At 42.5% G+C, this 16,196-nt stretch overlaps 1 protein-coding gene across 2 annotated transcripts; it reads left to right on the top strand.

Moving 5' to 3' along the window:
* The first annotated feature begins 565 nt into the window (after window positions 1-565).
* Window positions 566-14,856, top strand: LOC121534004 (protein phosphatase 1 regulatory subunit 12C-like). Of its 2 annotated transcripts, none has more exons than XM_045217034.1 (20): window positions 566-936; window positions 1,484-1,658; window positions 1,776-1,906; window positions 2,197-2,315; window positions 2,611-2,770; window positions 2,980-3,124; window positions 3,521-3,595; window positions 3,911-3,990; window positions 6,062-6,171; window positions 6,361-6,425; window positions 6,679-6,809; window positions 8,946-9,033; window positions 9,159-9,276; window positions 11,029-11,138; window positions 11,657-11,721; window positions 11,813-11,852; window positions 12,105-12,209; window positions 12,926-12,976; window positions 13,166-13,216; window positions 13,607-14,856. In XM_045217034.1, exons 1-20 carry the CDS (start codon window positions 713-715, stop codon window positions 13,691-13,693), a joined length of 2,130 nt encoding a protein of 709 aa, XP_045072969.1. In that variant the 5' UTR covers window positions 566-712; the 3' UTR covers window positions 13,694-14,856. The 2 variants fall into 2 exon arrangements, with proteins under 2 accessions (XP_045072969.1, XP_041696345.2); XM_041840411.2 differs by having other exon boundaries at window positions 6,676-6,809.
* Window positions 14,857-16,196: the final 1,340 nt, after the last annotated feature.

Genomic DNA, 16,196 nt, shown 5'->3' with positions numbered 1-16,196 from the left:
CACACCAAGGTAAGCCTACACCAAAGACACACATAATTTAAAAGTGTTTGTAAAATTCAGGTTGTGAAAAATGTATGGAACCATTTCCACGTTTTACTGCTAGGTTTTATGGGTATTATGACCGTCCACTGTGGCAGACTATTGGGCAAAACAGACTGGGTTAGCTTAGATTGTTGACAACATGTAAACTACATTTTGTCTCCAATGTTTATTGAAAACATAAATACATTTGCACAATGAGCACTTGTCTCTCAAATACATAGTTACATTGTTGGCTAGCTAGCTAGTGAATTTTAGTAATATTAGCATAGATATGGCATCAGTCAAAACACCACAACACAAGACATGGTATCAAGAACAAGATAAAACTAGCTAAAATGAGCCACCTATGATGCCCCACATGGCAGCTTCTTGTCATTGTTGCTATCTGGTCTTCCAGAATCACAACAACACACGGACTTCTGCCCCATTGAAGCGTGCGCATCGTTTTCGTTGTCAGCTAACCAATATATGGAAGAGCCACTCCTTAAGCAGACCGGAACTGTGACTATTTCTTTCAATGGTTAACGGCCTGAGTGGGACATCTTTATTTATCCACCATCTTTGGCTTCACACCCAGTGCTTTGAATAAGGAAGTGAAACTATACACATGGAGGGTGTGTCTTTTCTATCGAATATATATTTTATTGAATAAAGTCCTCGTCGGATAATAATGGGGGACACAGCAAAGGATAAACGGCAGGAACAATTGAAGCGCTGGTCCGGTTCTAACACCGACAAAGAACCGGCTGTGCCCAGGCGAAGGTGGCGGGGCGATGTCGAGGATGCAGGCGGCTCGGAGGCCGTAAACAACGCCGTTTCAAAGGACCATTCTCAGGATGTGGAGGGAAGCAGATCGACCCCCGGGGAAGCCCATAGTCTTCTACTCAAACGAAGGTACTGTGTTGTCAGATTGAATCATTACTAGCTAGCCAGCTAGCTAGGTTCTCGCTAGCTAGCTAGGACTAATACTATACCGGATGCTATTCAGGAATGCTGTGCGTGGGCTAGGCACTTGCTAGCTAGCTTTGCTAATACTTGAATGTTTATCTCGCTAACTAGTTATATCTGCAATCACAACAATGTCACAAACATACATGTGTGCTTGTCTACTGTCTAGTAGTAGATTTATAACCGTTCTCTACAATATTCGACAGGATATGTAGCTAAAACACCCATGTTGGCTGGCTAGTCATTTTGGAAAGCTAGCAGGCAGTAAACTAGTCAGCCAGCAACATAGTTAGCTAACTACATATCTAGTTAGTTACAATCCACCACTGTTGTTGACAACCACTGGGTTTAACATGGACTATTTGGAGGAGGGGAATATGATCTGCCTTTTATGTATACAAATAATGAGGTTTGACTAGCTGCCATGGAGTGCTGGTAAAATATTCACTTTAATATCCTGAGTAGTGTCACTAAATGATGACCTCTACTGTAGGAGGCGAGTGCGGTTTGATACTGCTGCAGAGTTCCTGGCAGCTTGTGCCAGTGGTGACACAGATGAGGCCCAGGAGATGCTGAAAGATGCAAGAAAGACAGAAGGCAAGAATGGAGACTTTCAGGGAGAGGTTGTGAATTGTGCCAATGCTGACGGAATCACAGCTCTTCACCAGGTAAGGACTTGGGCCTTGTGGTAAATGAGTAGAATCTAGTGTCTGTGTATTGACTCTACAACCTATAGTCATACTGGAGCTATGAATATCATCATCATCTCTCCTCATTTACTGTAGGCTTGTATAGATGGGAACATGGAGGTGATGGTCTTTCTCCTGGCTCAATGTGCCAACATAAACCAGGTGGACAGTGAGGGCTGGACTCCACTGCATGTGGCAGCCACCTGTGGGAACCTGGAGATCACTGAGTATGTACAGTATATCACTTCAACATCAGGCACTAGAATAAGGACTACCTATGAAAACGTTCTACATTCCTCTGTTATAGTGTTGGGCAGTCGTTGCAATTGAGTTAACCGGATTTTATAGCCTCAGCCTAGCCTCCCTGTGCCAATGTTTCTCCATTCAACAATGCTGTATTGTTGTCTGGTACAGCAGGGCCTGTAAAGCTGGTCAACTGCTTTTTGTTTACTCTTGGTTATGTGGCCTGTTTCTCGGTTGTGGATGGTTTCAAACTCTCTTTTTTTCTATATCTCAGTTTCCTTTTGCAGCAGGGTGCGTCTCTCACTGCTGTGAACTGCGATGGCGACGTCCCCCTGGACATAGCTGAAGACGAGGCCACTGAGTCGCTCCTGCACCAGTACACAGTGAGACACGGTGAGTGCTGTGCTGCCAACACAGGGAGGAAACAAAGGAGTGATTCAGGGTGGTAAGTGTTGTGGTGTCTGATTTTATAAAGACTGACTTAGGTACAGAGAAGGAAGGGAAGCCAGGGCACACTCTTAGCACATTTTTGGCTTGTGATGCTGTCACGTTCCATGTCGAGCTAAACAAGAATAAGGCTCCCCCGTTTTCAATGGAGTTGAGAGGAAAAAGCTTATGATTACCACTTTTTCCGCATTGTTGTTGAGTTGTTGTTGATACATTTCATGCCCGTCTCTTGTTGTCTCAGGTGTGGATGTCGAGGCAGCTAAGCGGGTGGAGGAGGAACAGATCATGAACGACGCCAGAGCCTGGCTGACAGAGGGGCCTCCCTCAGAACTACGGCACCCCAAAACTGGGGCCACTCCCCTGCATGTGGCTGCAGCCAAGGGCTACCTGGAAGCCATCAAGTGAGTGTCCATGGCTTGTCCATATTCTCAAAAAAATTAATATATTTATATACATTCTCTCTCCCTCCATTCTGACAAGCTCAATAACTATTGAGTTTATGGAAAAACAGGGCATTGTTAAAAAACAAACAAAATGGATGAACTCAATTGCATAGGCTTTCTGCTTTGCTCTCTGTACTAAGCCACTCTGTGTTCTTGTTGTGGTTCAGACTGCTGTGCCAGTGTGGGCTGGACGTGTCAGAGATGGACTGGGATGGCTGGACGCCTCTCCACGCAGCGGCACACTGGGGGCAGGGAGATGCCTGCAGGATACTGGCTGAACAGCTCTGCGACATGGAGGCCTGCAGCAATGGGGTGAGACCGACAGACATAGAGCCATACACATCTATACCAGTAGAGGCTGGTGGGAGGAGCTATCGGAGGACAAGGTCATTGGAATGGCTGGAATGGAATAAATGGAACAGAGTCAAACGTGGTTTCCATATGTTTGATCTGTTTGATACTGTTCCATTTATTCCATTCCAGCCATTACAATGAGCCCATCCTCCTATAGCTCGATATACTGGGAAATGTTGTCGACCACTTGTATACCAGGTGTCTAATATTTATGTTACTACTTTGAAATGCTAGGCTAGTATAACTTCACGTCATGTGGTAGGTAGTATGATGACACATACTGTCTTGCTGCTTCCATTTTATTTTCTACTTTTTTTATATTTTTGTCTCCGTTTTGTAACGTCAACCCTGCAGGGCCAGACTCCGTTTGATGTCGCTGATGAGAGTGTTGTGTCACTGCTGGAGGAGCTGTCACAGAAACAAGCCAATGTGAGACTTCCTTTTTTTTGTCACTGTTCATGTGTGCAAAAGATTTCTCTATAGATGGCCAATACAAAACTCCCTGATTGTGAAATATTAATAGTAGATTTCACATCTTATCAGAATAGTATCATTAAACTACCCATTTTTACCATGTAATATTGGGCTGATCTGCAAAAGGCAGTGTTCCTATGTTTCTCTTACTGATGAGTGATGCTATCATGACTCTTGCTACTATGTTTGCCTTGCAATATTATTATTATGTGTGTTATCTAATGGCAATGGTCATATTTCTGTCACTGATGACCGAGTGTCCCTTCACAGTGGCGTAATGAGCAGTCCATCATGGACAGACAGAACCCTGCAGGCTCTACTGCTGCAAAAGCTGAGAACAAACGACGGAGGTCAGTATATGCCTTATTACTGCTGCATCTTATTTTCTCCTGTGTTTCTTTTCCTCTTCTGATCTGTAGTCTTTATTTTGCAGTTAGACTGTAGTTGAAGTAAATGTGGTGGGCTTGGCATCAAGTATCAAATACAGTGAGGGTAAAAAGTATTTGATCCCTTGCTGATTTTGTACGTTTGCCCACTGACAAAGAAATGATCAGTCTATAATTTTAATGGTAGGTTTATTTAAACAGTGAGACAGAATAACAATAAAAAAATCCAGAAAAACGCAGGTCAAAAATGTTATGAATTGATTTGCATTTTAATGAGGGAAATAAGTATTTGACCCCCTCGTAATCAAAAAGATTTCTGGCTCACAGGTGTCTTTTATACAGGTAACGAGCTGAGATTAGGAGCACACTCTTAAAGGGAGTGCTCCTAATCTCAGCTTGTTACCTGTATAAAAGACGCCTGTCCACAGAAGCAATTAATCAATCAGATTCCAAACTCTCCACCATGGCCAAGACCAAAGAGCTCTCCAAGGATGTCAGGGACAAGATTGTAGACCTACACAAGGCTGGAATGGGCTACAAGACCATCGCCAAGCAGCTAGGTGAGAAGGTGACAACAGTTGGTGCGATTATTCGCAAATGGAAGAAACACAAAATAACTGTCAATCTCCCTCGGCCTGGGGCTCCATGCAAGATCTCACCTCGTGGAGTTGCAATGATCATGAGAACGGTGAGGAATCAGCCCAGAACAACACGGGAGGATCTTGTCAATGATCTCAAGGCAGCTGGGACCATAGTCACCAAGAAAACAATTGTTAATACACTACGCCGTGAAGGACTGAAATCCTGCAGCGCCCGCAAGATCCCCCTGCTCAAGAAAGCACATATACAGGCCCATCTGAAGTTTGCCAATGAACATCGGAATGATTCAGAGGAGAACTGGGTGAAAGTGTTGTGGTCAGATGAGACCAAAATCGAGCTCTTTGGCATCAACTCAACTTGCCGTGTTTAGAGGAGGAGGAGGAATGCTGCCTATGACCCCAAGAACACCATCCCCACCATCAAACATGGTGGTGGGAACATTATGCTTTGGGGGTGTTTTTCTGCTAAGGGGACAGGACAACTTCACCGCATCAAAGGGGCGATGGACGGGGTCATGTACCGTCAAATCTTGGGTGAGAACCTCCTTCCCTCAGCCAGGCCATTGAAAATGGGTCGTGGATGGGTATTCCAGCATGACAATGACCCAAAACACACGGCCAAGGCAACAAAGGAGTGGCTCAAGAAGAAGTACATTAAGGTCCTGGAGTGGCCTAGCCAGTCTCCAGACCTTAATCCCATAGAAAATCTGTGGAGGGAGCTGAAGGTTCGAGTTGCCAAACGTCAGCCTCGAAACCTTAATGACTTGGAGAAGATCTGCAAAGAGGAGTGGAATAAAATCCCTCCTGAGATGTGTGCAAACCTGGTGGCTAACTACAAGAAACGTCTGACCTCTGTGATTGCCAACAAGGGTTTTGCCACCAAGTACTAAGTAATGTTTTGCAGAGGGGTCAAATACTTATTTCCCTCATTAAAATGCAAATCAATTTATAACATTTTTGACATGCGTTTTTCTGTATTTTTTTGTTGTTCTGTCTCTCACTGTTCAAATAAACCTACCATTAAAATTATAGACTGATCATGTCTTTGTCAGTGGGCAAACGTACAAAATCAGCAGGGGATCAAATACTTTTTTCCCTCACTGTATATATTATTTTCATGAAGAAAGATGGTTTTGTCTTCATAAGAAATTTAGATGAGATTCAATTGGATAGTTCTTCATTAACTCATGTTATTTTACAAAGATGGCTGACTATTAACAAGGCATCTTCCTTATAAAGAATTGCAGGGATTGTGTTGGACAATGTCAGAACTGGATGCGCTCCTCCAGTGAATTTCATGGCTACATTCGGAACATTATCTTCTCCCATGTATGCACCAATCCAAAGCTTTTCAATGCATGAAGGGGAGTGAACGAGAGCACACTTCTGGAGAAGGGGAGAGACATGCTGATAATAGTCATCTGTGTGTGTTTCAGGAGCGCAGTGAGCAGAATGAGCAGCAGGGAAAAGATGAACGTGCTGGACCAGTCTAAAGAGAGGAGGTCTGAAGGCCTGGAGCTCAGCGAGGAGAAAGAGAGCAGCCCTGGTATATAATATGGCTGGTCACACACACACACACACACAGACACACAGACATCTGCTTTCATGAAGAATGAAGACTTATTGAAGTCCATTTTCACATTTTAAAATGCTCAGGTCAAGTGGTATGGCAAATATGAATACCCAGTCATGAATACCCACTGACCAGTGTACACCTCCTGTTTGTCTTTCTTAGAAAGCTCCACTCTATCCAGTCCAGACACAGAGAGTGCCACCTCCACCGTCAGCCCTGCTGAGAAGGTAAGACATGTCTCAATGTATCTTAAGCTGTACGCTAGATGTTGTGTAGTCTACCTGGGTCTGTCGTGCTTTACACATTTAGTTATTTTTTATTTTGTATCTTAGCTGTTGATTATCACAAAATGTCCTCTCCATTTGAATGTCAAGAAAATGTTGAATCATAAGCCTAGCAACAGTGAATCGATGACTGTCAAGAGGAATGTTATTATTTTCCTGTATTGATTATGGTCCTGTCTTGCCTGTGGTCCAGCAGACTCCAGAGGAGAAGGATGTGGAGGAGCGGGACCAGGACAGAGCCAGCCGTACGGCCCGGGTCCAGCCCACCCCCCAGAGGAAAGACCCCCTGGCTGACAGTCCCAACAACACCAACCCAGACAGACGGAAGTAAGAGCCACACGACACACAGTAAACACACATTAAAGCTTAGTGGCCTGGCACAACTATAGGGAAGATATGTGAATAGTTGGTGTAGCAGGAGGCAGGGTGTGGTACATAAGAGGGAAGTGATGATGGGAGCTAACGAATGAAAGACGCTCAACACAGGCATTTGTTAAAGCACTATCAATGTGTTTTAGTAGAGTGTGTGGATGTCTTCTGCTGTAAATGGAGTGGGTGTGCTTTTATTGAGCTGTATGGATGTGTTCTTTTGGAGCATTCTGAATCTAGGGGTTCTAATGGAGCTGTGTGGATGTGTTCTTTTGGAGCATTCTGAATATACATCTTCTAATGGAGCTGTGTGGATGTGTTCTTTTGGAACATTCTAAATCTAAGCAGGGCCATAACTATAGAGCTGAAAATTTGCAGGGACCTCACGATACGATTCGATATTATCACGATACTTATGTGCCGATTATAAATTGCGATTCATAGGTCCGGACTTCTGTAATTAAATCAAATATTTTGTACATAATAAAGAAAATCAATTGTGGGTCAACATCTAAGTATTGCATCCAGCATGGATCAGCGCTCAGAACGCTTTTTATTTTTTATCTGACTGAGTTCTAATCTTACCTGCCTCTTTGTGAACGGGTGGAATAATGAACAGTGGTGTGTTCGTTATGTTCGCCTGCGTCCCCTGGATTAGCCTTTTTAGCAGCACATTTGCCACTCTCTCAAACGGCTAACTCCGCCCTCTCGCAGCACTGGCCGAGGGCCTGAGACGTGAAACTAACTACCCCATGTCGGAGTCGGCTAAAGTAGTCAACTAGAGATGCCGGACAAAAGGCAATTTACAGACATCCCCCAAACAAAAACCGACTTGGCGAATGAATGCACAACTGGTAAATAGTCGCTTATAGATATGTCAGTCAGTCAGGTGGCTAGCTGCCGGCAGAGACTTATATTGCAGTAACGTTGAAGGGGCTCTGGCTAGTATTATTTATCCAGCTAGAACAGGGGTGTCAAACTCATTCCATGGAGGGCAGAGTGTCTGCGGGTTTTTGTTTTTTCCTTTCAATTAAGACCTAGACAACCAGGTGAGGTGAGTTCCTTACTAATTTCTGACCTTAATTCATCAATCAAGTACAAAGGTGGTACGAAAACCCGCAGACAGTCGGCCCTCCGTGGAATGAGTTTGACTCGTGTGCTAGAAGGATGAAGGAAGAAGCTAATGTAAAACAGAGCGTACCTCAGCAGGAGCAAAAAATAGGCTACTAAGTTATCATAATAACTTTGCTTTACAGAGATTAGGCTACTGAGACAGACATTGATATGGCGCTCAGTGGTGAAGTTGAGGCAGGCTGAAATGCATGCAGGTGACTACAGAGAGTGGAAGCAAGCAGAGAGAGCGGTTAGTACAGTGGTTCCCAAACTTTAAGGTCGGGGGCTCTTGTGGAAAATTTGAGAAAATCTGTACAAATCTTATCAAAAAAGTTAGGAACCAAAAATAAGATATGAACATCTCCACATGGCGTATCTTTCCTTTAGGCCTACATTCAAATGCAATAAGAATGCAAACAATACAGTTCTAAAAACGTTTTTGTTTATATCGGTGGTAGTCTTCCACTGGAGTTTAGTTTACCCAATACCCACCATTTTTTACCACTACATCACTGATGTTAATACAGAGTCGTAAGTAATATTCTAATAATTCATGTGAATGTGATAATACGATCATCTGTGTGCTCCATTGATGTCTGTTTGTGCGGAGCTTGATTAGTAATGCCTAGGAATACAAATGTGAACGCTATGTAATTTCAGACAATTGATATCTATGTAAAAAGTTGATGATTTTATGCAATTCATAATTACAACTAACTGAACATTCACTGTTGTTACGTGTCAGTGTGACTAATTTCTGATTCAGTTTATTTAATTGTATTGAAATGCAAAAAATTCCCTCACTAAAACTAAAACCCTTGTTACGGTTCGGAATCTAAGGGTTCTAATGGAATGGAGCTGTGGATGGATTCTTTTGGACCATTCTGATTCTAAGGGTTCTAATGGAGCTGTGTGGATGTTCTTTTGGAGCATTCTGAATCTACGGGTTCTAATGGAGCTGTGTGGATGTTTGCCCCTCAGGTTCCAGGCCCCAGTAAGAGACGAGGAGTCTGAGTCTCAGAGGAAAGCGCGATCACGCCTCATGCGCCAGTCTCGCCGCTCCACACAGGTACTGGCCACAATAAACCATCACTTTACGTCTCTTACAGAGGACTTAAAATGGATCTCGTCACCTTAACTTACCACCTTTCAGCATAAATAATAAACATGATTTTTGCTTGTTTCCTGTGACAGGGTGTGACGCTCACTGACTTGAAGGAGGCAGAGAAGAGCGTGGCCAAACCAGCTGATCCATCACCTAGCAACATCCTGCATGTCAGTCCTATAGTCACCATAACACCTGCTGAGAGAGGTGAGTGGGACTGTGGTGGAAAAAATTTGCTGTTTTTGTTTATTATTAATAGTAATGCCATTCAGGAAGACAAGATTATGAAAACATCAAGTTGGCAATATCAGATGCATGCCCTAGCCTTGCCTTAGTGTCTGTCAAGGGCTCAAAACTGCGACCAAAACTGGTATTTGCGACCCTTTGACAGTACAACACACATTTTTAATTGGTCGCTAGGGTGCCAGTGATTTATTTTTTTGCTGGTCACGTTAGTTTTTGGTTCACAATTTGCAACTTTTTTTTATTATCAAGGTATGCAACAATAGGTATGCAGACCAGGGATTCATAAAGTTTGGTCCGAAGTCTTGGTTGAATCTTTGTGATGCAAAATTGAGTCATGCGCTGTTTGAATGAACATTTCTAAAGGCCTTGCCAATGAAATGTTGACTGCAATGTAGGCCTACCTGTCGAATGATATCTTGATGATTTGTAACAATTGCAGGGCATTTGTTTAGCAAACTCTGCCATCACATATAGCCTACATTGTACATTACAAAAACACCGCTAGCCAAACACAATGGTCTCTTGCTAGGCGCACAATTTAATTAAAGGGCAACTACACCCTCCAAATAGTTTTTTGTTGTTGTTCCCAGACCTCAAGTGTTCTCCCGATTGTGGTTTAAGCATTGTTGTGGAATAAGAACATCACATTTTAGCAGTTTTTCTATAAAAAAAAAGAAGTGCTTTTGAGAGTGAAAACCGGGAAAACAGAATTTCACAAAAGATGCAACATATTTTATAGGGCCCTACAATCGCTAGCAATAACACCCTTTTTGGGATTGTTCAATGTTTTGTATGGAGGGTAGGTCATTACATTTACATTTACATTTTACTCATTTAGCAGACGCTCTTATCCAGAGCGACTTACAGTTAGTGAATACATATGTTTTTATACTGGCCCCCCGTGGGAATCGAACCCACAACCCTGGCGTTGCAAACGCCATGCTCTATCAACTGAGCTACATCCCTGCCGGCCATTCCCTCCCCTACCCTGGATGACACTGGGCCAATTGTGCGCCGCCCATGAGTCTCCCGGTCGCGGCCGGCTGCGACAGAGCCTGGATTCGAACCAGGATCTCTAGTGGCACAGTTAGCACTGCGACGCAGTGCCTTAGACCACTGCGCCACTCAGGAGACATTATAGGCTAGGGCTCTCCAACCCTGTCCCTGGAGGTTTTTATTTAAACCCCAGTTCTAACTAACCTGATTCAGCTTATCAACCAGCTAATTAGAACTAGATTAGTGTTGGAGCGAAAACCTACAGGATGGTATCTCTCCAGGAACAGGGTTAGAGAGCCCCTCTATAGGCTACTTACGCAGCCTGAAAATTAAACATAACATTTAATTGATGAGCGCATCATCCGCTTTCCATGGCCAGCATTCTTTTAATTCGTGCCAGTAACATTCAGTTGGCATTGGCCCAGTGTGCCACTGGCAAATGTATCTGAATGTCACCCTGCAAGGGCATGCAAATTTAAAAGATGGCTAGTCATTATTAGCCTGGTTCTTTATGGAATGCAGATACATTATGGGACACAGGTCAGGTCATTATCGGCGCGCAGCGGCAAAAAATTGGGGCAACCAAATCATGTGCTGGTGCCGTCAACTGAAGAAGTTGGTAGCACCAGTGCCACCGGTGGGAAAAGTTAGTTTAGAGCCGTGCTGTTGAATGCCTTTGTGATCTAGCAATGTCATTCTGTTCCTATTCTATTGTAGACACTGACCCAGCGAAGGAGGTGGGGCCCGAGGGAGAGACGCGGCTAGGAGTGAGGGACCGACGGAGGGGGAGGAGAGAGCGACGCTCCACTGGGGTGGTTCAGCTAGGGGTAAGCGGAGGAACCCCATCATACATATTCATAGTATTCGTGCTAGAGCTATTGATGTCCTTGTTCTAATTGTTTGACCATTTCCTCTTTGTATAAACTGATTGAACTTTAATTTGACTATCAGCCAATATCATAGACAACCTCACTCTTTCTTGTCCACATCCAACAAGCCACAAGTACAAAATAAATGTAATGTCCTACAAAGACAAAGAGGAAATGACACAGTATGTCCTAACCTCATACTCAGAACAGGAACCCCATACCTGACCTGAAATGCAGTTTTTTCCCCTTTTTCAGTTGTGTAATTGCTATATTTCTGTATTTTAACTGCTTTATAATGTAGGCCTGAAGATAGGACTTTTCCCCCACACTAAATGTTGGAATCTGATTCTTTGTTACAAAAGTGGTCTTGTATTACCATACCTGGTAAAATATTAGTGGTCAATGTCAAACGTACCATTGTCAACATGGTATTTGTTCCAATAGTCATTATTCACTATATATTTTTTTAAAATAAGAATGAACATTTGGATGCAATGGATGAAGCACAACAGGATGAAAGCCACCGTCATAGTTCACCCAGGTAAGTGTTATTCATTTCTATACTATAGTATACTGAATTACTATACCTCTCTATATTGAGTAAACCATGTACCCTATGTCTATCTTTGCAGTGAGCCTCAGTTGGGAGATTTTTCACCAGACTACAAAATGGTATGGCATTGTTGACAACTCCCAGTGATTTAAATACACACATTCTTCAGGCACTTGAGAGATGGTAGCTAAGGTTTTAATTTGTGAGAGAAAAACAGTCTAAAGAGGGGAATGAATAGACACAGCTGACTAGCTGTGAAATAGGAGTTTAAACCACGTAAACTGAATGTATTTACAACTGCAGTGGCTAGGCTATATCCAGGCTGATGTCCTCTGCCTTTGACCGACTCCCTGTTTGGTGTCGCCCTCTAGCTGTACACGTCGGTGCTGCAGGAGAACGGCCTGCTTAGAGACAAGCTGCAGGAGACGGCGCTGGTGCTCAGCCAGAGCAAAGTGGAGCTGGAGAGACTCCGACAGGTGAGGATATGATCCTCTCTGGATGTTAATGGCCATGTTGTACAGCAAAGCCATGTGCCATGACTCTTTCCCTTGTCTTCTCTCGCTCATAACTACAGATAGGGAACTACAGATAAGTCTGGATATGATTATCAGGTATTCCGTTTCATTATAAACTGGGTGGTTCGAGCCCTGAATGCTGATTGGCTGACAGCTGTGGTATATCAGACTGTATACCACAGTTATGACAAAAGTTATTTTTACTGCTCTAATTACGTTGGTAAACAGTTTATAATAGCAATAAGGCACCTCTGGGGTTTGTTGTATATAGCCAATATACCACGGCTAAGGGCTGTGTCCAGGCACTCCGTGTTGCGTCGTACATAAGAACAGCCGTGGTATATTGACCATATATCACAAACCCCAGAGGTGCCTTATTGCTTAAATATATTAGATCCACATAGCAGTGGAAAGGAGGGAGAAGAGGGGTATTGGGACAGATCCTAGAAGTGCTGTCGCTGGTCATGTGGCGGGACCTGACTGTATTCTGTGTCCGCCTCTGACAATGTGGAGGGAAGTTGTGTAACACAAACAATACACAGTATTGTATGAACACAAAGATGGATTCCAGATTATAGCACACAGAATGTGTCGGCATTATACCGCTCAGCTTCTGTGTTGCGCTGTGCATGTCACACAATAGCCCTGTTGTACCTGTGTGTCTGTCTCCATTGCAGAGTCAAGAGAGCAACACAGAGAGGCCGGCCCTGCAGGAACTGGAGAGATTTGTGAGTCCCGTCTTAAACTGTCTGTATTCAGGTTTAGGGTCCATTTCACTTTTAGCTTTCCAATTCAGGAAATTATTTATTTATTGGATCAGTTGAGGTCAAATGGAATATAACCTAATGTCATTAGCCGTAAAGGCTGCATACCTGTGTGGGAGTGAGTTATAAAATCAGTATCTGTTTTTCTCGCAGGAGAAGAGAGCACTCCAGAGAAAAGCAGTGGAACTGGAGGATGAACTGAAGGTATAAGGGAATTGTTCAGTCACTGGGGCTAGCCTATTTAACTCATATTTTGTCTGTTCAAACTTTAATTAACCTGCATAATTGTTAGCAAACTACCCCAAACACTAACCATAAGCTATCCCAAACTATTAAACAACCCAAAACAACCTCAAAAACACTAACCACATAAAAGTACTCAAAACAACTCCAAATTACACAAACACGACAATCTACCCCAAACACTAACCAAAACTTCCCCAAAATTTGTGCTGAGAATATTGTTATATTCTGTACTGTTCTACATTGCATTATCTGTAACATCACACACAATAACCAATAGATTTCCATCAACTGATCATGATAAACAAAATCGTTGTTTGACTCCCCTCCCTTGTTATCGTATATTTCTAGGTGCTGGTGGATCTCCGAGCAGACAACCAGAGGCTAAAGGACGAGAATGCCGCTCTCATCCGCGTCATCAGCAAACTCTCGAAATGAGCCTCATCTGCCAAACCTCTATACGGAGAAAAGTGTTAAAAGTTCCTGTCTCTTGCCCAACTCACAAGGCACATACCGGGAACAAAACCCAGCATAAAAAAACAGCGTTCTGCTCTGATAGAAGACCAACGATGCATTTGTTCAATGACATTTTGGGATTTATAACTGGATAGTTTTTGCAGGGTTGTTATTCGCCTTTGCGTTGACTTCACTCGTTACTCGATCTACTGTATAACAAGCTGAACTGCACCTCCTATGGATTCACAGGGTACTGTAGGGTGTTCCTGTTCAAATTCTGAAATAAGTTGATCTTTTTGTTTTTCAGACTGAAATATTTTGTGCTTCGCTTCTGCATTACCTTGTTTAAGGATACATGTGTTTTTAAGATATTTTAATAACCATGCAAAGTGCGCGCTTACGATAACATGATTTTACTCCAGAGTATATACCACTAGACACCTACAAATGACTGGGGGGGGCGATGCCAACGTCAGGTCCTTCAGTTCTGAGGAGAAGGTTGTTATTAGGTTTTGACATGCATATTCCACAAAAATGTGCCAAACACACACACCAATTTCCGGCTTGTTTGGCATGTTGTTTGGGGAAAGGTGAAGTGATTGGTTTGTCTCTCTCAGGACGAGTCTGGGTCAATACTGTACTTGAGCTGACTACTGTTAAAGTTGGACCAAACTGTATGCGCATGCTACTTTTTTCTCTCCTTTGAATGTATATTTATGTGTATATTTATGTACAGGGGCCCTCTCCTCATCCAGTGATGTAGTAGTAATGGTCTCTTTTATTTAGAAAAGGACGGAGATGGTGGGCGCTCATACTGTGACAGAGACCTGTTAGTTAGTAGACAGGCAAGATGGGTCAAGTCTTTTGAATGTTTACTGCGTTTTTTTAAAATGCATGCCAAATTGTATTTTGACAATGTGCCTTTCTATATATATTTGTAATTAATATTTACACAACGTCAAAAATAAAATACAGTATGGTAACTTAAGCTCGCCATCTTGCCCGCCACAATTCCTGTGAGGTGAAGAGAATAAAACTCATGATCAATACCTTGCCTAATGGAGACATTAGGGAAGCACTGAATGTGCAAGACAATGCAAATGTTATTTATATTGTGCTTTTCATTAAAGGTCCAATGCAGCTGTTTTTATCTCAATATCAAATCATTTTTGGGTAACAAGTACCTTACTGTGATGGTTTTCAATTAAAATTGTGAAAAATAAACAGCTTCTTAGCAAAGAGCAATTAACAAGCAAGCATTTTGCTAGGTCTGTCTGGAAGTGATCTGAGTGGGGAGGGGGAAACTGAAAACTAAAGGTTTAGAACTCTCTTTCTTATTGGTCTATTAACTAATTGAAACACCTGGTGATGTCACCAGGCAGGCCAAAACTCCCTCCCACCAAAACAGGCTGAAATGTCAGGCAGTCTTTTCAAACAGCTCTTGCACTAAAAGGGTATTATCATTTTCACAATTTCACTGTATTATTCCAACCTCATAGTGTGGAAATATATATAACACCGGAAAATCACGTTTTTGACTGCACTGGACTTTTAAAGAGGACTCTTAGTAGGTAAAAAGAAAAAGTCAAGACCAAGATACATTAATAATTACATCACAATCAGTAATGACTGAGTTTGAGTTTCCTATTTTTTGCAACACTTGCAAGTGTATCGTTTTACAAAATACAACATATCCACTAGATAAAGGCTCTCCAACCCTGTTCCTGGAGAGCTACTGTCCTGTAGGTTTTCACTCCAACCCTAATCTAGCGCACCTGATTCTAGTAATTATATAGAAATAGTGACGCTCAAATTGAAAATCATTCAACTAAATAATTAGGATTTTTATCAGCCTAATCGAGGTGTAGATTACATCTCACGTTCCAGTGTTCCATCTTGTAAACAAGGCTGCATGGGTTTTCTCTTTTTATATATATATAGAGAGAGTAGATGTCCGTAATGGCACGAAAATTCAATTTGCATATTTAAAAAATCCCCATCAAAATCCATCTGTTTAAGCAGCAGTGTTTGTCAGACCAGACGACATCCGAAAATTGGTCTTCTCATGAAAACGTCTGTAGCGTCCAAACGGTTTGGCCCTTATAAAAATGTACCATGATACTACTATGGCGCTTTCACTTATACCATGGAAATGTACAATGGTTTTAGCATTGAAGTATGATGGTCTAACATGGTACTGCATAAACTGTCAGAAACTGTCTCAGGGAATCCAAACAAAGGTGTTTGAGTGTATATGGTGGGCATATTGGATTACTAACATAGTTGAAGTACATAGAAATTGTCTTGAGTACAGGTCATAAGTACTGTACAAAAATCAAAAAAATGTCTCATTTAATACATGTACATATAAAGGTAATTAAACCATCATTTAATGGTAATGTGGCAGCCATGTTGGATTTGGAGTCAAATCTAGGGGGACCCCCTAACGTAATTGCAAGAGTAGTGGCTAAACATATAAAATCCA

Source organism: Coregonus clupeaformis, unplaced genomic scaffold (assembly GCF_020615455.1).
Source record: "Coregonus clupeaformis isolate EN_2021a unplaced genomic scaffold, ASM2061545v1 scaf0896, whole genome shotgun sequence".
Taxonomy (NCBI): domain Eukaryota; kingdom Metazoa; phylum Chordata; class Actinopteri; order Salmoniformes; family Salmonidae; genus Coregonus; species Coregonus clupeaformis.
The sequence above is the reverse complement of the archived record's forward strand: the minus strand, read 5'-3'. Positions and strand labels throughout refer to the sequence as shown.